Source organism: Phyllopteryx taeniolatus, chromosome 19, assembly GCF_024500385.1.
Source record: "Phyllopteryx taeniolatus isolate TA_2022b chromosome 19, UOR_Ptae_1.2, whole genome shotgun sequence".
Lineage (NCBI taxonomy): Eukaryota > Metazoa > Chordata > Actinopteri > Syngnathiformes > Syngnathidae > Phyllopteryx > Phyllopteryx taeniolatus.
The window spans coordinates 12,171,595-12,194,592 of record NC_084520.1 but is presented as its reverse complement, the minus strand read 5'-3'; the positions used below and the strand labels follow the sequence as shown (position 1 = coordinate 12,194,592).

The 22,998-nt window shown below is 41.8% G+C and overlaps 2 protein-coding genes across 6 annotated transcripts in view; one reads left to right on the top strand and one right to left on the bottom strand.

Moving 5' to 3' along the window:
- Positions 1-22,998, bottom strand: part of stub1 (STIP1 homology and U-Box containing protein 1) — a 36,701-nt gene that overhangs the window by 10,211 nt on the left and 3,492 nt on the right. Inside the window, exons 1-4 of one of the 5 annotated variants that reach the window (XM_061755545.1) lie at positions 17,168-17,641; positions 14,791-14,871; positions 851-994; positions 640-685 (exon numbers count right to left, since the gene is read on the bottom strand). The gene's annotated coding sequence lies outside the window, so the exon portion shown is untranslated. Of the gene's footprint in view, positions 1-639; positions 686-850; positions 1,024-14,790; positions 14,872-17,167; positions 17,642-22,998 lie in introns of those variants that run through there. The other 4 variants (XM_061755547.1, XM_061755546.1, XM_061755548.1 and 1 more) reach the window with 4 other exon arrangements.
- On the top strand, positions 16,252-22,988 carry metrn (meteorin, glial cell differentiation regulator). The gene is made up of 4 exons (XM_061755543.1): positions 16,252-16,602; positions 17,637-18,070; positions 20,628-20,687; positions 21,251-22,988. Exons 1-4 carry the CDS (start codon positions 16,514-16,516, stop codon positions 21,562-21,564), a joined length of 897 nt encoding a protein of 298 aa, XP_061611527.1. The 5' UTR covers positions 16,252-16,513; the 3' UTR covers positions 21,565-22,988.

Below are 22,998 nucleotides of genomic sequence, written 5' to 3'. Positions count from 1 at the left end.
GGCATTAAAAGTAGGTATACACATTTTCATTTCAGGAATATAGGAAAGAAAGGAGGAAGGAATGAAGGGAAAAAGGGTGGAAAGAGAGGAAGGTCAGCGCCACTTTTCGGGTCTCCACCTGGTCAACACAAATGCAAACCCAATCCACTGGCCTTGAAACCCTAATTTGAAACCTTAACCCTTGTTTAAAATCCTAACCCTGGTTTAAGACCTTGATTTGAAACCTTACCCACAAACCCTGCACGACAGAAAACCTACATAGAAAGACTGTAGTAAATAAGTGAGAATGAAAATTTCCTCACTTCCTTCCTTCAATAAGCTCATTTAAAAGTGGACATATAGTGACTTTTAGCCCACCCTGTTTATTACATTTGGGGCCTTTGTGCAGAATAAGCTTTGGTGATTTTTATAACAGTTCTCTCGAGGCTGTGAAAACATACTTTGCATTACCGGTAAGTGTGAGCCAGCGGTAGCTGAAAGCCGAGCACTGAGGTTAAGAGCCAAACGAGGGATATCCTGACGTCAAAGCTTCAAGAAAAGCCAACGATAACCACGGGGTCAAAGTTCATCTTCACACCTCTGCGGCCCTGATTAAGCTTTCTGACAAAAAGAGGAGAATAAGTGTTGCAAAAGTCACACCTTCCTCCTACGTTCCGCCAAGTTGACTGACTCGCTCGTAAGAAACCTGTAAAAACAAACAATAACCTCCATTTAGAAAACACACACATAAACAAAGTTTGTTGTGAAAAAGATGCTTTGTTTGTGCAAAAAAATCCTCCACGCCCCTGGAGGGGGGTTCAACACATACACACACACATGGACCACCTTCCCAAAACATACACCCACACACCGTGGATTGATGTGCGGCGGCTGGGGGGGCTGGAAGGCGGCTGCTGTTGTGGCTTGAGTGGCAGGCGGCGGAGGAGGGGGCGCCTCGACAATACAGCGACACTTTTGGAGGGAAATCGGACCTCCTGCGTCGGACTTCTTTCTGCTGACGACGAGGAGGGAAAGCCATCATCACTTCCCCCACCGAGCACAAAAAAAAAAAAAAAAACAACAACAACAGCTTCACCAGTTAAATTTAGCTGGATAGATGAGAACTATATGGAATGAAATCAGTATCTACGTTTGTATTTATGTAGCTAGGTATATCGAACTTTAAGCTTTTTTAACAGGAAGACAATAAAGTTGTTGTGGGTTGGGAACGTCGTGTCATGACTCACGAGATACAAGTTTGATTCATTCACTGACCACGAATGCGACTAAAAACATGTGTTTGAAATCATCTTTCCACACTGAAAAGAAGAGAAATGCCATTAATCCGTTTCAGCCTCCCCCAAAAAATAACACTCTATAATATTGTAGTTTATAAAACACAGAGTAATAACATACTTAAACAGAATGTCAAGAATTAAACAGTTTGTGCATCATAGTTAATTCATTGCGACTCCGTCTGGTGTGTGTGTGACTTGGCCACCAGGGCGGCAGTATAATACAGTGACAGAGACATAAATGAAGACGACTTTCACAACTACTTTAAGTGACTCAGTAAACTGCAGTAATATTTGTAATTTTTTTTGCCGAGGTTAAAGAATAAATGCCTGTGAGCGTTGTAATATTGTCTGTGTACATGTGTTTATGCTCCATTTGTGTTCAAATACCTGTTAATCAAAGTGTTATAACACCGCGACTATCAACGCTATTCGTTAGCTCGTCTATGGTGTTTTGCATTGTGTGTTAGCATTAAGCTAGCGGAAGGCAAAGTTGCTTTAAATGCACAATGTGCAATTTTCTATGTTTTGTGTTTAGCTTGACAGTAAACGTTTCCTGGGAGTGGCATCAAATAGCTTGAAGCCTCTTTTCTGAAGATTTTTTCACTACCATACATCGCTTAAATTTTTGCTTGCAAGTTAAAGCAAACAAATCAGCCAAAGGTCCCCTCATTAAAAAAAAAGGATAAGTCGGATCACTAATATCTCAAGGCAACACTGTATATGGTACGTAATAAATACAGACTAATTATGCTACAGTAACATTTTATAATGGGTTGGAAGTGTAATATTATTGACAGTGATATATATATCACGACTTATTCAAGAATCCTAATACTGTCCAACCAAAATGTAAACTATTGTTCAAAAGTTTGGGGTCAAACAGACAATTCTATGTTTTCCGCTGTACTTTTATATACAGGTTTGTGGGTCACTTAGAAATCTTTAAAGAAAAGCACTCTGGATAATGTGAAATTGTCTGTGTAGTGTATGTTGATATGCCAAAGATGAACAGTATGTAATTTGGGCAATTCAAGAAATAATATAATCAACTAACAACTACTAAATCCAGATGGGGACAATATTTGTTTACATATTGGTAGTAAATGCATGCTCCAAAAGACAAAAGAATCGTGTTATCATTCAAATGGTCTTTTGTTTTTGCAGGCTCATCACATGATCAAGTGAACGGCACTTTTTCTCGGTGGAGCTCATTCGATCATGTGGCCCACTTCAGTCACATTCCCTTAACTTTTTTCACAATCAATGAGGAATCTTCAGGGCAGTGAACGCAACCAGCAGGGGCACCCTGACGTGCCCCCCCTCACCTCCCCAAATGTCGCCTTGGGTCATGCTCTTAGGGTCAACAACCCCCGACCCCCTAGCCAAAGACACATAATGAGCTTGGGGCTAATTGTGTGTTTGTGTGTGTGCGTGTGTGTGTGGGGAGCATACCAAGACATGACATGTACGTAACTCTAACTCGATTTGTTTAATGCATCATGTGGTATGCAACAAACAAACAGACAGACGGAGCGACCTACAGACGTTTCCACAGTGCTCCTATTGGACACAAATCAGTTTCATCGGCTCAAGACAATTTTTAATTGAAACCCCTTTCTACTCTTTAAAATAAAATAGAAAGGAGGGGAGGAGTTGAACTGGTTCAAGGATTTGGAGGTCTGGGGGACTAGGGGGGGTCAAAGGTGGACCTTTCAGAGCCACTCAGTCGAAGGACCATTAAAAAGTTTCCTTCTGTGATTCCTCCTTCTAGCATGGACGTTCCAGTTGATGCACCCATCTATGTGCGGTGGTCATTTTAAACTCAACACTAGATTGTCCATGCGTGGAAAAGACATTGAACGCAGCACCAAATGGTCTGGGCACGAGTCGGTGAAAAAAAAAAAAATCAAGATATTTATCGGATTACATCCAAAAATAAACTGCGTTGAAACAAAAGCTTTGACAACTCCTTCAAATCTGTCATGTGACTCATTATTATTTTCTTTTTGAACACTCACTTCTAAGTAAAACTAAAAACAATGACATGCTTGTGCTCACGAGGCAGATCCTGAAATTAAACCCTCATTTGAACAATTCTCTTATAATTATATTTGTTTTTTTCCATTTTATTAATACTAGGAGGAGCGATGCAGTCCTGATCTCGGGACGTATTTTTCCCCAAACGCGAGACGTGTTATGTCATGTGTAAAGTATGTCGTCTGTGGGACGTCCTGTCTACGAGCTTTGTTTTCCTACGCCTGCCGTCCAAATTTCCATCACAAACATTTCACCCCGAGTGACCTTTTTGCTTTCTGTCAGTGAAGAGGCCCTGATTAGCCTGCATACATGTGCAGATCGGCCCCAAATCCTCCAGGTTGAAATATGCATGAATGTGTGTGTGGAGAAGAGCGGAGGCAAGTGCATGCACTCATGCATGTAAGTTGTGTGTGCATGCATGAATGTGCCAGCCAAATTCAGGACAATCCTCCGTGCTCTAATTATTCAGCCCCGTCTTGCATCCGCTTTTCCCGTCTTTGCTTCTCCCCACAGTTGAGTGCAGAATTTATTTGATTTTATTTTTTGGGGGGGTAAGACGCAGCCAGTCACTGGAGCGACTACTTTAATGTCCTTTACTATAGAAAAATAAGAATTCACAGTCACATTTGTACACCTGCGGACAATCTACAGCCTTCAACTAAGATAAGATGCATTTTTGGGAATGTGGGATGAAAAACCCACGCAAGCGCAGTGAGACATGCAAACTGCACGCAAGATGACCGGCGCCGAGATTCGAACTCCAAACCTCCGAAATGTAAGGCAGATGTGCTGAACACTCACGACCGTGCCGTCACGCAACATACGTGCTACTATTACCATTGAGAACACTTTTAAAAAGAGAATATGCCCCTGTAATTATGGTAACCATGACAACAAGAATACTGTTTCATCTAGATATATTTAAATTGGTCAATTAATTTAGTTAAAAATTATGAAAAATACATGTAAAAAAATTGCTTTCATTATTATTTCCTTATTCAAATAAACAGACAATATATTATATGCAAATATACAGACATACAAAATATTAGTAAAATAGACACTTTTGCATTTTTAATTCTATTGAAAATAGTTCATTAATTATAGTTATATTAATTATAAAATATTTAAAAATTGGCATGAATTAGAATTTTATTATTAGAATTAAATATTTTACATATACTACACTAAATAAATGTCCTAATTGTGTTCTTTTTCTTTTTTTAACCACATGAACAATGTCTAGAGACAAGGGGTAACCGACCTGGTGCCCGCAGACCACACGAGTAGCCCGCTGGCCTGTTCTTAAAATAGCTCACCATCGATGGGACATTAGGATTTCCTAGGAAGTGATCATTTGAAAATGTGAACACTTGCAGAGGTTTATAGAAATGTGCCGCATTTTGATATTTAACTCTATCCCAACCGGTTAAAAATATGTCGATCATTATTGTATTATTGTGAGGCCTCATGAACATGATCAATGTCTTCTTAATAATAACATGGAATTAAAGGTCATTTGAGCAGATTTCACATTTCAGAAGTGTGTATAAAACTAGTAGCCAAGAAGTAGCTCACAGTTTCAAAATGTTGGTGACACCTCATCTTGACTGTATTTCTGATTAAATTAACGTTACGTTGTTGGAGGGGGGGAAATGCACTTTTGTTTGAAAGACAAGGACATTTCTTTCTATGCCAAATTTTTAAACATTAGTGTACAATTTAACATTTTTATTTTTCCAAGTATGTCATCTCAATGGCCATCTGTCTGCTCTTAAGAAAAAATTTTATTAATTGAAGTCCAAAGTTTGCCCACCCTTATTTTCGACAGAAACGGTCACATTTGCAACCCATATTCCAATATTTGCATTTACAGGCTCCAAAAAAAAAACCAACAAAAAACCCCACTTTTCTTCAAACCAAACAGCCACAGCACTTTTTTTCCATTTTGTGCAATTCATCCACACCTGTTGCAGACTTTCAAATCCACCTGCTTGCATGAGAACGTTGCCGCCTGACACCAAGCGCACCCTGAGGGACGAGCGAAGTGATACCCCTGAAGAAAGCGGTGTGTGCGGCAAACAGGTGGGGGTTTTGGTTGCTTGGGGGTTTACTCACTGACGGAGCCAGGGAGTCACCCGATTGTGGCGGCGCCCTCCAGGGCTCCCCAGTTCCCCTTAACAAAGGGCTCCTCACTGGCAGCACATTTCTAAAAGAGACAGGTTACAATGATGAGCCGGGGGTGTCTTCTTTTTGTTGTTGTTGTTTTTTTTGGTTTGTTTTTTTTGGTTTTTGAAGTGCAGGTGGTAATAGAGCAAAGACTATGCGGGCATGTGTGCAATAAAAAGGGTGTGGGGGTGAGGCTCAGGTCACCAAAGTAGACTGAATGGCTTTAATGGAATATAGAAGGAGATAAAAAGAAGGTTTCTAATTCACGTTTGGTGTGCAATTACACTCACAGTCAGTGTCCATTCAAACATGTGAATTATTATCTGGAGGAGCACTATGTCAGACTTTAATCCTCTTATTTTCTCTACCAAAATCTTCACACTCTCCTCTTTTCAATCATGATTTAATCTTGTTATTACTATGTTATTACAAAGTTATTACTTTCAATTATGGTAATGCTGATTGTGTGATGGATGGTTGGATGACTAGCTTGACTGCTAGATATTGTGTTGCTTTACTGTCTCCTTAAGGCATCATCTTTTCTTATCCTACTAGAACCTTTGCAAATATGCATATAATGTTTGTGCAGTGGCTGTAAAAGTCATTTGACGACTTTCAGTGTTTTACGAGGCGACCGTCGGGCTCCATCTTTGGTTACAAACTTCAGAGCTTTGGAGTCATATAATTTTATGAAGTCTGTTAGCTGAAATTTAATCCAAGGGGACGACGGTGACACGTCGACCGCCGACCGCACGCCGACCGCCGTCCGCATTCTCCTCGGGAAAAAAGATGAGATTAAGCAGCTGTTGTGCTTTTTTCCAATTTCTGCTGTGTGAAATGCGACCTGCCCGTGTGTAATGTTAGAGGGGAGAGGCCGGTGTTCTTGTGCATGCGGATGCGGCCAAGGAGGGTCAGTATGAGGGGCCGTCAGGGACATAATTCAAGATTACCTCTCACGCTGCTCTCATCTAATGGATTAAAATGCTCTCACACTTTATACTAAAATGAGCATGTGAGGGCGTTTAATTGTGTGTGTATCAGCCTTTCAATTGTGTGTGTGAGGTAGCGTTTCAGTAGTGTGTGTGAGCGTCAATTCTGAATTGCATCTCCGATGCCCCGTCATAGATCAGAGCATTGGCATGTGTCCATTGTCTGACCAGGTCATTGTAGAAGGGACGGGGCGGGGGGTCTTAAAGTTTGGTTTCAAGCCTGTTTGTGTGTGCGTGTGCATGTGTGCAGGAAGGCTAATTACATTGTGCACAGCCCGGAATGACCTTCGTTGACCACACTCGAGGAGGAGGAGGAGGAGGAGGAGATGAAGAATAGTCATGCAACAAAAGGTGGAAAAAGTGAGCATGCATTCTTTTGGTCTTTTGCAGTTTGTTGCACTTTATGTGTGCAAGGGTGAGATTTGTATCCACTTAAATGTGTCAATGTCAGTGAAACAAGCGTGTAAACGTGCTTTTGCTTACTGTTACTTTACCCTGGGAGCAGTTTTTATATAGACTTTAACTCATAATTGTTATTTATTGGCAGCGAGGGAATAGAAGTGTTTTTTTAAGATAAGCTATTGGTCTGCTCTAATCATTTTACAGTGGGTAGGGATTTAAACACTGTTGAGTGAATAAGACAATAAAGATAGGAAACAGAAAAGATAGGAGCAGATAAGATAAAGCAATCACTAAAATAACAATTAAAGGTGACTTTGACACACAACCTAAATATTTCAGTTGTATTTCTGATTTTAAAAAAATACTATATGTTATCTTCATATCAATAAAACATCAGGGATGGCAAAATACATAAAATAAATTAAGTAGAAAATTTAAATACCTTGCATATTATTGTTTTATGTCTGTATGTAAGGAATATTTCTATACCATTAAAAAATAAATCAAAGGAATTAAATGAAAATTCAGAATCATTATGCTCTTTATTCACAAAGGAATTTGTAGTTGGTGTCTGCCAATGTCTGGTTTTATGTAAAAAAATTTCGATTAGTTCTACTGGACAAATGTTTTGCAAGTGTCATATTTGGGACTGAATGAAATTGTTAAATGATCACTCATTGAATCAAATTAAAGACAAATTGGAAAATTGCTGAATTGATGAAAGAATGATAAAGTGATCACGTTGACATGTTTCAAGGATGTTTATTAGTCTTCCAACTTTAAAATAATTAAGTAGCCAAGGGAGCAATTTGAGGAACTATTTTGCCCGCCCGAATGATGTGCATCTGGCCTGACCGCCAAAATGTCGAGCCTTTGTACTCTCCCCCATTGTATTCCAATAAGGCCTATTCAAATGTGGATGCGGTCGGCAACGCCAACATCTGTCTTCCCTGTGGACGTATGTAAAACACTCGGACTATCCTTTGTCAATATTTGGAGGGATCGAGGATCTTAAGTTAAGTTTCCCTCCAAATCGATCCGGCCAATTAGAAGTCGTGGCGGGGGAAGGGCGCCTCGCAAAAAAAGCTAAAGACTTTGCAGACAGCGGTGAACCTCTGTCTGACCCCCAACCACACCCAGCTGGGCTCAAACAACAACGGCCCCCGGCATCCCCCCCACCCCCGTCGGGTCTGAAGATGACAATCACGCTCAGTTGCAGTACAAAACTTCTCCTCCTCCAGTGAGAGACGTAAAAAGGGAAATGAAAGGAGCCGCAAGCGCGACACAAGCAGGTTTCCCTCCAAAATCAAACAAACAAACAAAGCAAAACAACAGCAACGACACCAGCGGAACTACATGAGAGTCAATCATGACGAGCTATGAGGGGTCGCAAGGGACATCATTCAAGATGGCTTCTTACGCACACGATTGAAATGCTTATTTCAGCATAAAACTGAAACTGTAATATATGACAGAGATTTCAGTAGCTATATAATAATACGAGCACATTTCAGCATGATGTGTGAGAAACACAGTACTGTGTGTGAGTGAAAAGAAATTCGATGGCGTGAGAGAATTTTGTTTTTAGTAGAAGTACACATGAGAGCATTTCAATAGCCTATGTGAGAACATTTCAGTTGTGTGCATGCAAGCCTGTTTCAGTAGTGTGTGAGACTATTTTCAGATGTGTGTGTGTGTGTGTGTGTGTGTGTGTGAGAGTGAAAAGAAATTCAGATGTGTGAGAGCATTTTAGCAATGAGTGTGAGAGGGAAAAATGTTTAGAAGTCGTCTGCATGAGAGCTTTTCAGCTTTGCGTGTGTGTGTTTCAGTTGTTTGTCATTTCAGTACAGTGCGCACGAGAGTATTTCGGTAGTGTACGTGTGAGAGCATTTCAGTAGTGAGTATGAGAGTGTTTCATTAGTGTGTGAGAGTGCCTGTGTAAAGTAAGTGGGAAAAGAAATCCAAAGCGGAGTGAGAGTGCTGAAGTAGTGTGTGTGTGAGAGCATTTCCCTTTTGTGTGTGAGAGGCAATCCTGAACGATGTCCCTGCTCCCCCACACGCGCGCATTTTCAATCTGGCAGCAATTTCCCGGTAACGTCTTTGAAGAGCCCCGAAAACCTCACCCGAAACTTCCTGTGCAGTCTGTAATGTTTGCACGTGTTGTTGTTTTTTTTTTTTTTTTTTTTTTTTTTCCTTTCTTTCTTTTTTTTCCTCCTTCGTCAGTTATTCCCAATCTGACTGTCAAATGCAAAACCAATGTCGACTGCGTGACTGCAACGCTGTGTGAAGAACCACTTAAAAGAGTCGGTACTGTTTACTCTGCAGCTAAACTGCTCCCGCGTGTGCCTTGGAAGCAGAGGAATGTCGGGATCAAATGGAAAAGCTCGTTTTTCCCCATACACGCTACATCATATCCTAATTTATTTTGAGTTTCTTTGTACTGTTAAGGCCTAAATAATTCATACCCTGGCCACATTTTGACTTAAAGTGGCTTTTCATGTGGTGAATGTGTCTCTTTTAGCTATAACATGATATAAGAGAGTGGCAAAAGGCATTGACAATTTTTCTGAAGGTTTTTCCTGCAGATTTTCTTCCCTTTTGCAAACGCGTCAGACGATTTCCTGGATTTTCAAACAGGCAAATATTTTTTCGCTTGTCACCAAGCACGTCTGATTTCTCAGGGGAAAAAGTATCTGAAACGAGAGTGACACTTCAAGTAGTCAGCTTTCGCAATAAGCAAGTATTTTTCGAGTGTAAGTAGAAAATATTGAAGAGCAATTAAATGCATGTAAAGACTTCACATTTACTGTGGATTTTAAAAGTCTACACACCCCTGTTCCAATGCCAGGTTTTTGTGATATAAAAATATGAGTCCAAGATGAATCATGTATAAAAAAAAAATTAATAAAAAATATCACCATAAATGAGACCTAACCTACAACTCGACAGAAAAAGAAACAAAAATATTTTAGAGAGAGGAAGTAAAAATTAACAGGTTACATGACACGTTAATGCTTGGAAAAGTTTCACAATTGTCTTTTAAAAAATACATATATACCACAAAAACATGGCATTTGAAGTGGGGTGTGTAGACTTTTTATGCACTGTACAACATTGGACATGCATGATTTGAGAAAGAATACGAATAATTGTTGACATGGAACTTTTCCAGCTAAAAAATAAAAATTGCCTTGAATTTGATTCGCAAATTAATCATTTTATGTTCAAACGCATGTCTAACGTATAATTTAACTTGAATGAATTTCTCATATACGACTCATTTCCATTTCCAACTCATTATCCCTCAACTGTGTTAATGAATTCAAAGACTCTGATTTATCAGCTTAAACCAAAATCAACATCAATACGGGAGAGGCGAATTTAAAGCCTGTAAGAATGCGATCGAATTTCACATTAGATGCAGTCAAATTTGAAAGTTCACACACACACAAAAAAGACCTTTTGTGGCCAAATATTTCCTGATTCAGAGTTCATTTTGGACACCTGCAGCCTGCCTCGTCCCTTCATTCTGCAAATGGACTGTCCCGGGGGGCACACAGCTGTGACCTTTGAACCCAGACACTATAATTAGGTTATATATAGAGCTGACGGATGCATAAAGTGGGGGAAAAAGTCAAAGGGTAGAGCAGCGCAGGCCATGACAGGGATGGCCCAAGTTAAAAAAAAAAAAAAAAAAAAAGGGAAACACATTCAACAATAATGAATGGGAACAAATGAGTCCAGTAAAATGATTGAGATTAATTGACATATTCATAGACAATAAGTGTAATAAACCATTTGAGTGATTTGCGTAGAAAATGATCGGGAAAGTTCAAGTTAGGATGCATAGCGTAAAATTTAGAGAATTTAGATTTTTGTATATTTTTTTGGTGCAATTTTTAAATATTTCACAATGATTAACAAGCTGATATTTGAAGATAAAATGACTATATTTTGAAGTGGGATCCCAATGGAGAAGAGAAAAGCACACGAGGGCTATATGAGAGTTTTGTGACAGTGCAGCTAAGTGATCGATTACATGTTTAGAAAAGCATTAGGGAGCATTCTCATGGCGTCTCTGCGCGTTTCCAGCTGCGTTTGCTATCCAGCCTTTCTGTTAATCTGCTGTCTTGTCTTCACGTTCCCGCTGGGCTTTACGCTAAAACAGCCCCCACGCACACACACACGAGCTGAGATGAGAGGCAAAAAAAATACAAAATAAATTTACTGTCAAACAAACAAACAAACGCACACATCAGGATCCTGAGAAAGCGCAATGAGTAAGTAGGTGTCACTTTTCACATGTGATTCTCACAGTGGGGCGCTCGGGGAGTAAATATCAGCAAAAACCAGAGATGGGAGGAAGTCATAAGTGCCTAGTGTGTGTGGTGTGCGCTGATAATCTTAACACAGCACACGACACACAAACATTTTGTCGCACCACTGATCTAGAGTCGAGTCGCCCAAGACAGCAATCTCGCATGATCAAACGTCGACAAAACCGAAGCAGAAGAAACATAGCAACGACCGGGAAACACAACACACGCAACGTGGAAGAGGACACACGAGAGGAGGGAGTGATGGTGGTCTTGGGACTACTTTTTTTTAATGGGAAAAAATTAAATAAATAAAAAGAAAAGACCGTGGAAAAACTTGTCAAAGACGTTAAATAAGCATTCTCGGGCAACCCGCAGCTCCACGAGCTGGTCTTCCATTTCCTGAGGTCCACCAGACTTTGTCAAGTTGAGTTTCATGAATACCGAGTCAAAGTCAAGTCTAGTCTTTGTTTTATACGTTTTTGCCAGCCCTAAAATTGGCAACTTAAGTCTGACTCCAGTCAGGTCATCTGACCCCAGTCCCCTACCTCTGACAAGACCTCTGACTCTTCTTGCAGCCTCTGGCCGCCGTGCGACTCGGGACGCCACTCAACCTGCTTGCAACTGTGGGAAAACTTCACGAATCACACTGAGTCAACAAAAATGTAGACTGGGTTGAAGTTAGCATCTGCATACACAGCGCACAGAATCTTTTGCTCTTTTGTGTAAGAATGTTGGGAAGAGAAGTGGAGTCAGTATCTTCGTCACGGAATCTGACTGGACATGAAAGTAACATATGAGGTAGGCCACAAAAGTTGATGTCAATAGACAAGGTAAAAGAAAAAAAACAATCACATGGTTGTGTAAAATGTTCACTGGCTTTCCCATGACTAAACCAAGCAGGCCAGACAAAAAAACAAAAAAAACAAATCCGGTACAAGCAGTCAAGGTTTGCCGCCAATGTGCAGGAATGCTGATTATCGGGAAGGCTGTGACAAGATCTCATTACCGGCAGATAGATAGATGACTCAGTGCTGGAAAACAAACAGCAGCCACGCCAGATCAGACGGATTAGCACTCAGGTGCCATGGGAAGCTACCAGACAGTCATGGGAAACAGGGAGGCCGGGATCATGTTTGCCTCGAACGCCTTCAAAACGTCATTTGAAAAATCTTGCACAAGAATCCGCTTTAAATGGTCACGCACACAAAAAAACCTGAACTTTTACCTTCCTCGTTTGAATATGTGATCGTCCTTCAAGAAAACCTTTAAACCAGCACCAACTTTTTAAAGTGGGCAGATGGGCCAGGTGATTTCATCATTGAGGTTGAGAAAAAATTCTACATGGAAAATACACGACCAGTCCAAAGTTTAGACACACTTTCTAGCACTATTGAACGAAAAAGTGTTTAAACGTTTGACTGTTACCCAATGTAATATACATTTTTAATTAATGAAATAATAAGTTCATCAATCATATCGAACTAACCAATCACTTTAGAAACTGAAGAATTGTTTAAAAATGCTAAAAATTCTAAAAATATATATTTTTTAATCATAAAATATTGACTCGTTCTCATTTTAAAGTTTGTATTACTTATAATTAGTTAAATAATTAACCGGTTATTTATTTTAAAAATAAATGTACATTTTATTCTATGTAATTAAGTCTAATCTTTTTATGGAACTAAGAGTAATATTATTAATTTACTAATGAAACAGTATTTTTGTTCCCTTTAATTATTTCTAATTAATTTAACCACTTATTTATTTAAAAAAAAATACAAACTGGTTTAAAAAAAGTTCACATGTGCATGTCAAATGTGAAAAAGTCTTTGTTTAAGAAGAAAATAAGAATTCCTTCTCATCTTTAAATGGTATTATGTACATTTAATTAAAATCAGCTGGGTTAATTACAGGACTCTTGATCATGTAACTCCTCCGATTAAATAATGGAGGGAACCGTGCATGTCCCGCGGGCCTTCATTGCCCACCCTTGCTCTTTACACAGCAAAACTTGCTCTTTGGGAATGTTTCGGCAAGAACAAGCGCTGAGGGAAAGTTACACACGTCACGTCCCATAAACATTGCTGACACCACACTGTTACTACATCCTCCCCATGTTTGCACACACACGCACGCACGCACGCACACACACACACACACACACACACACACACACACACACACATACACTGGAATCCAGAACACTGAGCAAATACAAGAAAGTCCCACACATTCATGCCAACTCGCGTTCGCGTACGGCGACGCTGTTTGAAGACGCTCTCATTGGCGGCCAGGTGAGATTGAGAGCTGCACAAGTGGACCGCGGCGGGAATCTGTTGTGTGTGTGTGTGTGTGTGTGTGTGTATCACGGAGTGCAGTCAAAAGCAGCATTGTTTGAGACCCTAAGCGGAAAAGACAGCGAAACTAAGAGTTCATTCTATTAGACACTGCAGCCTGCATAAATCTAATGGATAAGGGTTTTCAATGTACTATCATTGGTTTATTTTATTCATATTAAATTATCTCAAGCTTATTGAATTTCCATCCATTTTCTTTTTATTTTATTTTATTTTTTTTCAATAGGGTTCCAGTAGGGTCACGAGTGAGCTGAAGCCTATCCCAGGTACACCCTGGACTGGTCGCCAGCCAATCGCAGAGCACCTGTAGACAAACAATCATTCACACTCATATTCACACCCACGGACAATTTAGAGTCTTCATTGAAGCGTGTTTTTGGAATGCAGTATCAGGGAAGATTTGAACCCTAAACCTCTGAACTATGAGGAGGACATGCGACCCAGTAGGTGAGTTTAGCAAGAGACTAAAAAGCAAGTGATGTGTTTGTGTCGCATCGGCATTCAAACACAAATGTCAGAAATCTCATTACGTCAATGCCTTCTTTAACACTTTGATTGAAAATATGAATTAAAAAAAGAAAAAGCCAACTCGAACATCTGACATTTATTTGGGGTACTTTAAACGGCGACAGGTGTGCGCTGACTCCCACTTAACATGAATTTGAACGTGATCGGTTCATACTGCGGTCCCGTTAGCAGTTGCTAAGCTAGGCTAGATGCTAAGCTAATCAGTTGCTCGATTTTCAGTTTTCATTGTTATTGTCTTCTTCAACCTACACTTTCTTCTTAACTTAAATAATGAACATAATTTGTATTAATAAAATGTGTCCATCACTTAAAAAGAGTTAGCGTTACGTGCTGTGAAATCTTTTGTACTAAAGTATGCACTTAATTCATGGACACTGATGTGTTTGTTCACGTTAGTAAATCCATGCACTCGCTTGACATCGCATTGAAGTCCATCACCGAGTTTTGACATTAATGGATTCATTTTTCCAGCCCCGCGTCTGTGCGCCGCTTTGAAATGACCTCCAGGAACACACAGCGCCATCTTGCCGGAGACAATAAAGCAGCTGGATTTCTGCACATGTGCCTTTGTTTCGGCCCAGCGGCCTTGTCATAACTCCATAAGCGGGCCTTGACTTTCATCACACACTTCAACGCCCGAAGGTGAGGGACTCAGCGAGATGGATAAACGGTGTTTGCACAAAAGAATATTTCATTTGCTTCTAAATACCTCGGCATGAAGGCGAAGCGTAGCGGGGGCAGGGGGTCACCGGGCCAGGGCAGGACCAATCACCAACGCTGTCTCCCTTATCTGAAAATAAGATTAGCTTTATTTAACCGGGAGCAGGGCCTTTGTTTGCTTATTGGATTTTTAACTAGTGACTTTAAAAAATCACTAATAAAATGCTTCATCTTAGGTGGCAGCCGTACTTTAACACAGATTTTTATTGAGTCACTGTTTGTCAGAGAAAAAAATGTTGTAAGATATTCTATTGATCGTTAAATCCTAAAGAGGACCCAAATTTATAATCTGGGTCTTGAGCTGAATATGCTTGGGAAACCCTGACTTAAAAATAAAGAGTATGATGTATTGATCATCAAGCACACCATTTTTTGGGAAAGGGCTTTTTTTCATCCATGTTGTTGTAACTCTGTACATGTCACATGATGTACTGCTTATTATTTTGGATTTAGTTTGTTTTGTTTAGTTTGCCTTACCTGCTGTAGACGTACAAAAGGTCAAAATGTTAAAAAACACCTCTCAGCACAATGCAGTGCAGTTCAACACCGATGTAATAATAAACGTTGAAAAAATATCTTCAAAGATGAGTCTGATTGCAATGCAGACTCTGATGGAAGTATATTTGTGCCATAAGAGTTAGAATGTGAATTTATAATCTTGTGTGTTTGGGTGGGCAAATTATGATCCCCTCCGCACATTTCTCCGCCCCATTTTTATTTATTTATTTTCTGCATTAATTTGGCCATAAAAAAAGTAAAATAAACTATTTTACATATAGACTTATTATTTTTCATTTATTTTATTCAAGTTGTTAGTTATGACTACATTAATGATAAAAAAAATAGAACTGAAAAAGGAGTGAATTATTATTACTGTGCATTATTAAAATATACTATTTTACATATTCTATATAAATAATTCAACTTCTGTCTGCTTTAAAAATCAAATGTGGCCCTTGTGAACAACTCACCCCTGAATTGTGTATGGCCACTATGTGGAAAATAACCCCAAGTTGCCCCTCAAAAAAGACCCCAAAAAAAATCATGTTTATCTTGTACACAAAATGTGAACAATGTAATTACAGTAATTACAATAATTTGTATCCCCACAGGAAATGTTTTTGATTGTGTTCATTGAGAATGGAAGAAGCATAACATTTACATAGAGTGTGTTGTGTTGTGGGGTGGGGGTGGGGGGGGGTGGGGGGGGGTGGGGGGGGGGGGGGTTGACGAGACAAACTGCTCACATTGTCTCACTTACTTTGCTGTAATGCACTGTTGGGGCAAACACAATGGAGAATTGTAACATACTTGTGCACTGTCACTCTTTCTTCAGGTCACACTACACAACCCCCCCTAGTCCTGGGTCCCCCCCCCCTCCCCCCGCCCCCAGGCCTCACAGTCTCCCCCACCACCGCCTCCAAACTCCACCCTTCCCCCTCCCATTTGTGAGAGTGGTTTAAAGTTTCCTGCCTCGGCCTCTGATTGGTTGCTCAAGTTTCTTTAGGGGGAATAAACTTGGGAACTTGACTCAGTGTAAAGCAGACGCAGACGCAGACCGGCAGGCGGGCAGTTGGGAGACATTCTCTTATCTGAAGAGGATGCAACACTATGGCTGCCAAGTCAGATAACATTACTTTGGATTTGTAGAGTAGTTTGGATTATTTTGTAAACTTTTTTTTTTTTTTAGTTTGCATCACTTCTATTTGAGGATGCATCTTTTGGGGATTTACACCGTTTGGATTTTATTCCACACAGCACTGTGCAACTATTCCGAGGATCAGTGTAGCTGGAGAGGGAGGCAAGTATTCCATATAATCTTCTAGTTTGTACTTGACTTTCTTAACATTTTGAATTCAAAAGGAGCTACAGATGTTTGGGTTACGGGTGCGCAAGTTGCAGGACAGTGCTTGTCTGACCGCAGCATGTCAGGACCTGTTGGCCATCAGCAAGTCCTCAGTGCGCTGGAGGGGCTCGACTACAGGAGGCCTTCAGAGTCCAGACACACAGGAGACTGAGGGCATTCCTTGTGAACACGCACTCTGCGTGCGCTGCAGAATTTGGAAACATATTCCCACTGAGGGTTTTTATATTTGGGTAAAGTGACTTGTATGTTGAGAGCAGGGGCTGTTCTTCGCCGAGTTGCCAACAGGCGGTGCTTTCTCTAGCAGTTCTTAAGGTTTCTGCAAAGTGGACTCGACTGTCATGTGGCAAGCAACACATGCAGTGACTTAATATGGGTTCTCAATTGGTTGCCTCGGTTATTTCCCCCCCAAAAAAATTTAAAAAACACGGAAATGCAATAATAGTACGGTTTATCATTAAATGTCAAAGTACATGCGTTCTAAATGTGCAAGCATGGCGACCTAGTGCTTAGCATGTCTGCCTCGTAGTTCTGAGGTTCCAGCTCCGAATCCCAGCTCCATCCTTCCTGTTTAGAGTTGAAATTTAGAATTTTCAGGTGCATGCGTTTTAATGGGCAGCACGTCGGACTAGAAGTTAGCGCGTCTCCCTCACAGTTTTGAGGTTGCGGGTCTGAATTCCGGCTGGTTCTGGCATTCCTGTGTGGAGTTTGCATGTTGTGCCGGTGCTTCCTCCCATATTCCCAAAACAGGCATGTTAGTGTTCAGTGAAGACTCAAAAGTTGGCCGTAGGTGTGAATGCGAGTGAGAGCGAATGGTTATTAGTCTGTTCATGCCCCGTGATTGTTCGCCGACCAGCTCAGGGTGTCCCCCACCTCTCGCCCAAAGTCAGCCGGGATAGGCTCCCGCTCATGAGGATAAGCGGAATAGAAAATGGTCCGGCTCAAAACACTCTCTTCTTTCTTCTTTTCAGTGGTTTGTCCCAGCAGCAAGGCAGCGTGGAGCAGATCTCCCTCCACTGCTCCGAGGGCACCCTAGACTGGCTGTACCCCAAAGGAGCCCTCCGCCTCACCCTGTCCCCCCGACTGCCCTCCGTGGCGGTGGGCCCCAGGGGCGGCAGCTCGGGCCTCGTCACGGCCTGCGTCAAGCCCTCGGAGCATTTCCACGGCGCCCAGCTCTACCTGGAGAGGGACGGCGTCCTGGAGCTCCTGGTAGGGGACCGGCCCGAGTCGTCCCCCCCGCCGAGGGTGCGTTGCTTCAGCCGCCTGCCGGGTGAGAAGGTGGCTCTCTTCATGCAAGCGACGCCTCACCAAGACATCAGCCGGCGCATCGCCTCCTTCCGATATGAACTGAGAGGGGACTGGACCGCACGCCTGTCGTTGGACTCCAACCACATCAGTACTGTCGGTGAGTTGTCGCTCATTCCCTGCTCCCGAATCGAACTGGACAAAATAGAGGCACAAAATGTAACTTTAATGATGCTTATGTAAGGCACTCTCTTCAGGTTTACTGTCAAACTAAACTAAACAAAGACAAATGCACCTTGTGTGTTTAAAACAACCACATAGCTTAGCCTTTCAGTCCAACCGCTTCATGCTAACGCTAGCTATAGCATCTATGCTGCTGTGCTATAACCCTCGAAGCAACAGACTGAACACAAACGATGCAGCATCAGATGTAGACAAACATTATGACAGTACTCCCAGTCATATATTCTTTATCCTCTGGAAAGAACTACTAAAATGAGTCCCGTACTGATGAGCTGCAAAGAGTTGAGACGCCTCAATGAAAAGTATATCCATGTCTGTCTTCTACTTCCCCGAGGTGGCCGAGGCGGGGACACCAAAAAGAGTGGCCGTTCAATAAATGCAGTGTGACAAAAACGATTTATTTGTTTTGAATACCATTTCGTCGAGGCACCGCTGTACAACAACGTTTCTGCCGCATGGCTGTCAAAATAATATTATCCAAATAGTTCACTTTAAATGGAGTCCTCAGTTCCGTAAACCGAAATTGAACCTAAGTCGGAACAGTTTGCAGTCTATCGCGAAACTATGCCAACGCAGTAGTGTAGTATGAATTACAGCAAATATTTGTATGAGAAACAAATCTAGGCCATAACTATAAAACAAAAAGTGTAAGTGCATCAGTAAGTGGCTGTGCCCTCTCCTATGCCGGTACCGTCATAAACCAAGGACCCTGTGTAAATTTTGACTACCTGTGCACGACCCACTTTTGGGTTCAGACTCACTGCTTTCGCTCACTTTCTTGCATTCTGACTGTAAAATGCATGCGTCCGACCCCAAAAACCTCATAGCCCGACTGATAATTCAGAGCAGGCCTCTGTCGGCTGATTGGATTTTCCAGGAGGAAGTGGGCAAACTGTCCCCAGACTGGAGGCATGTTGGTTTGGAGCAGGAGAAGCGGGGAGCAGGGAGTGAGGAGGGGTTACAAAAGCACAGTATGAGGGGCTTTCTCCAGAGTCCACAACTCTTTGAATGCGTGCCGCTCGAACATTCTGGGATTACTGCCGTCTCCTAGGCAACAGAGGCCTCTCCCCAGCTGAGATGCTCCCCTCCTTTGTTGAGCTGCCTCTCTGCGGGTAGACTTGTCTGTAGCCGGAGACCGACACCCGCCCCTTCCCCCCCGCGGCCGTAGACAAAAAGTTTGCTTTGGGACCGGAGAGGAAGGAATCTCATTTATCAAGAGGGGTTTCACTATGGAGAATGTGCAGGGTGAGACAGGGGCCTCCAGTGAAGCTCAAGAACTATTAAAATCCTTTTTTTTTTTTTTTTTTTTTTTTTTTTTAAACTGCATGTTAACTTGCCGGTTTTGGCTTCATTTTTGCTGTTCAGTTTTTCAAACTTTTAAAACCTATTCAGAAAGGATTTGTGTTCAGAAGATGAGGGTTGAGTTCAAGAATCAAGTTGATCGGACCACCTTAAAACTAAGGTGCACTTCTGTTCTCGGAATCAAATCTTAATCTTAGTCAAAAATATTTGTTATGTGTGATTTTCAAATGAGCGGCACGGTGGCCGACTGGTTAGAGCGTCAGCCTCACAGTTCTGAGGACCCTGGTTCAATCCCCGGCCCCGACTGTGTGGAGTTTGCATGTTCTCCCCGTGCCTGCGTGGGTTTTCTCCGGGCACTCCGGTTTCCTCCCACATCCCAAAAACATGCATAAATTGGAGACTCTAAATTGCCCGTAGGTGTGACTGTGAGTACGAATGGTTGTCTGTTTGTATGTGCCCTGTGATTGGCTGGCAACCAGTTCCGGGTGTACCCCGCCTCCTGCCCGATGACAGCTGGGATAGGCTGCAGCACGCCCGCGACCCTAGTGAGGAGAAGCGGCTCAGAAAATGATTTTCAAATGTATAAAGAGACAGAAATCATAAGGAATGTTTTGGAAATTTGACTTTTGTTTGTTTGAGTGTTTTTGCTCTTGTAAATTAAGTCAGAGCAACTAATATTCTTTGAGTTTAAGCTAAGAATTACATTATATTCTACTTACTGCTCCTTTCCAATCATGAAAAGTGTTTATCTTTTTGTGTGGTATTTTATTTTTATTTTTTATGAAAGTAAAAAACTAAAATTGTAAAAATTGGAAATTGTAGTTATTTTTCTTCCCTAATTTGAAGCGAAAGTAGTCCAAAGATTTGGTTTGTATGGCCATTATTGCGGTACTCAAATGTATCTTTGAAGTCAAGCCCCGCCCCCTATCGTTTGGGCCCTTGAGGCTTTAGCCTATAAACGGTGTCCGGTGCAGAGAACTGTGCACCCTAAAACCCTCAACTGTAAAAGTAGCAGCTGTCTGTTAGTAGTTGGTCCTTCCTTCCTTTGTTGCACAAATTCCTGTGCGTGTGTGCTTTTTTTATCTAGATTTCCTTATTAGAATGCGCTGTACGTGTTTTGGAGGAGATTTATGTGAGCTCGCTAACCCATTCTCCCTCTGTTTCCTCCTCAGAAGCGTGCAGACCCTGCAACGACACGGAGATCCTCATGGCCGTGTGTACCAGTGACTTTGGTACGTTGCACACCCTCACATTGGGAATTTTGGCCCTGTACTAACATATCGAAAGCAGACCACAAAAAAGATCAAAAAAACTAAAATGCAATTTCTGCTAATCATTTCATGGGCAAAGCTCGAAAAAGCCTCTCTTGTCAGAAAGTGCAAAGGGCAAAAGTGGAACACATAATTTCCTACAAATATTGTATCTTTGTTCATCTATCTATACCAGCGACGCATAGTGAGAAGCAGAAAAAAAAATTGCTCTTGCACAAGATAACAGAAGGTACAATTAACCTGCGCATCCACTTGTTGCCATTCCTCCGACAGAATAATAGCCTTGTGTTTAACTAAACGGTAGGAAGGATGGAAAGGAGGAATGAAGGAAGTGGCGGAGGGAGAAGGGAAGAAAGAAGGGAGGAAGGAAGAAAGGAAAGATGCTAGGTAGGAAGGAAGGGTAGAAAGCTGTGGAGACGTTCTAAAGAAAGTTTTCGCATTAGAGGACCAAATGTAAACTGGGGTTCAGTTGGTCTCTTCAATTGAATTGAATCAACTCACCAGCGTGTCTTGCTTCTCCACAGTGGTGCGCGGCAACATCAGGTCCGTGGGGGAGGACGAGAACCTCCGCGCCGCGGTCATCAAGGTCGGCGCCACACGGGTCTTCCGCCAAAAGTACGCCCTCTTCACCGGCAACGGCCGCGCGGCCGCCCGGGGGGACATTCGCACCCTGCTGCAGTGCGGCGTCAAACCGGGCCCCGGCAGCTTCCTCTTCACCGGTCGGGTCCACTTCGGCGAGGCCTGGTTGGGCTGCGCCCCACGCTACAAGGACTTCCTGCAGGCTTACACCGCGGCCAAAGCGGCCCAGCAGATTCCGTGTGAACTTCCCGTGGACTGAGCCCCAAAGTTTGCCGCTGCTCGTCGACGACACAGAACGGAACGCCGGCTCGCCTGCTTCGAGTTGTGGGAGAAACCACGCGGAGCAACTTCAGGGGCCGAGGAGAGAAATGGACACCATTTCAGTGCAATAGCAACTCCACTTCGATCTTGTGGGGCTGGGATGTCAGCTTCCTGGTTGCCATGGTGAAGGGAAGCATTTCATTTTGGGGTCAATTCAGTTCCACCAGTGGCATTTGGTACCTGGGCCTTCGGTGGTGACTAAACACACCTCTTAAAACAGTACCACCACTATCACATCGTAATTCTAGAAACCATCAAAACGTAATCTGGAGCAGTTCCCAATCCCAGAGATGCTGATTATTTAACGTAAACAGATTGCTACAAGCGTTTTTTTTTTTTTTTGCTTGTCAAATTCATCCAGAAAAGGTTTTGCTCTTTCCGACGAATCAAGAGGAAAAAAATGCCGATGTTATTGTAAGGCAGCTAGCTGGCCCCCTGAAATCTAGTTGGTTTAAGAAACACTTATTAAGAAAGAATTTGAAGAAACACTTATTGCTATTATGCCATAGTTTAAACTGCATGCGGCCAGCACTATTGCTGCTGAAGGCCCTGGGCAGTTTAGATTGACATGGAAACACAGGCTGAAGTCTGATTGGCCCAAAAAAATAAAGAAAATCTTACAAACGTGGCAAAATGAAGAGAAAATTAATGCAAATTCATGGGACAAATATTCGAATTTAGGTTCCCACTGGGAATCACTGAAACTCAGGAAATGTACAGAAATGAACTCAGTGGGGACACAAAATGCTTCCCGGCGGTCAAACGAGTTTTACATGAGAGGGCGATTGCTGTTATTAAGGAGATTATTAGTACAAGGAAATTGCACTGAGTGAAAGAAAGGGAATGAATCGCGATGCTTCAAACACTAAAAACCAAATAAATCAAAAGCAAGTATATGTAGCAGAGAGGTGCAACTTCGAATTTAATATATGTGCATACCAATATTGTGAGCATGTACAGTAACAATAAGGCAGAGACTCGAGTTGCCCCGTTCTGACAGTTTTTCAAACTCGCATGTAAATAATCCTATCGAACGAAACTGATGACAAAATGTTTCTACTGGAGAAAGCAAGCAAGAATGGAAGAATTTGTTTTTAAAAGAGCCTTGCAATCCACAAAATGCTGTTTTCTTATGTGCACTACATCAACAAGGGGAGGAGATTGTACCAAATGAATTTGAAGTGCCCAAGTCTTAAGAACACTGCCATTTCCTACGTGTGAATATATGTGAATAGAAACAACATGTAAATATGTGCATAAGAAATTCTAAAGAAGAATGTCAGTATTGTTGATACTATATGTCTGTGTACTGTATGTTCTGTCCGTATGTTTCATTCAAATACACTTAAACATTTGTTTTGATGTGTGCTTG

Coding starts and splice junctions, on each gene's coding strand:
- metrn (XM_061755543.1), top strand. CDS start 16,514: ATGCATCTTTTGGGGATTTACACCGTTTGGATTTTATTCCACACAGCA. Junction 18,071..20,627: donor CAACCACATCAGTACTGTCG/GTGAGTTGTCGC, acceptor TTTCCTCCTCAG/AAGCGTGCAGACCCTGCAAC. Junction 20,688..21,250: donor CGTGTGTACCAGTGACTTTG/GTACGTTGCACA, acceptor GCTTCTCCACAG/TGGTGCGCGGCAACATCAGG.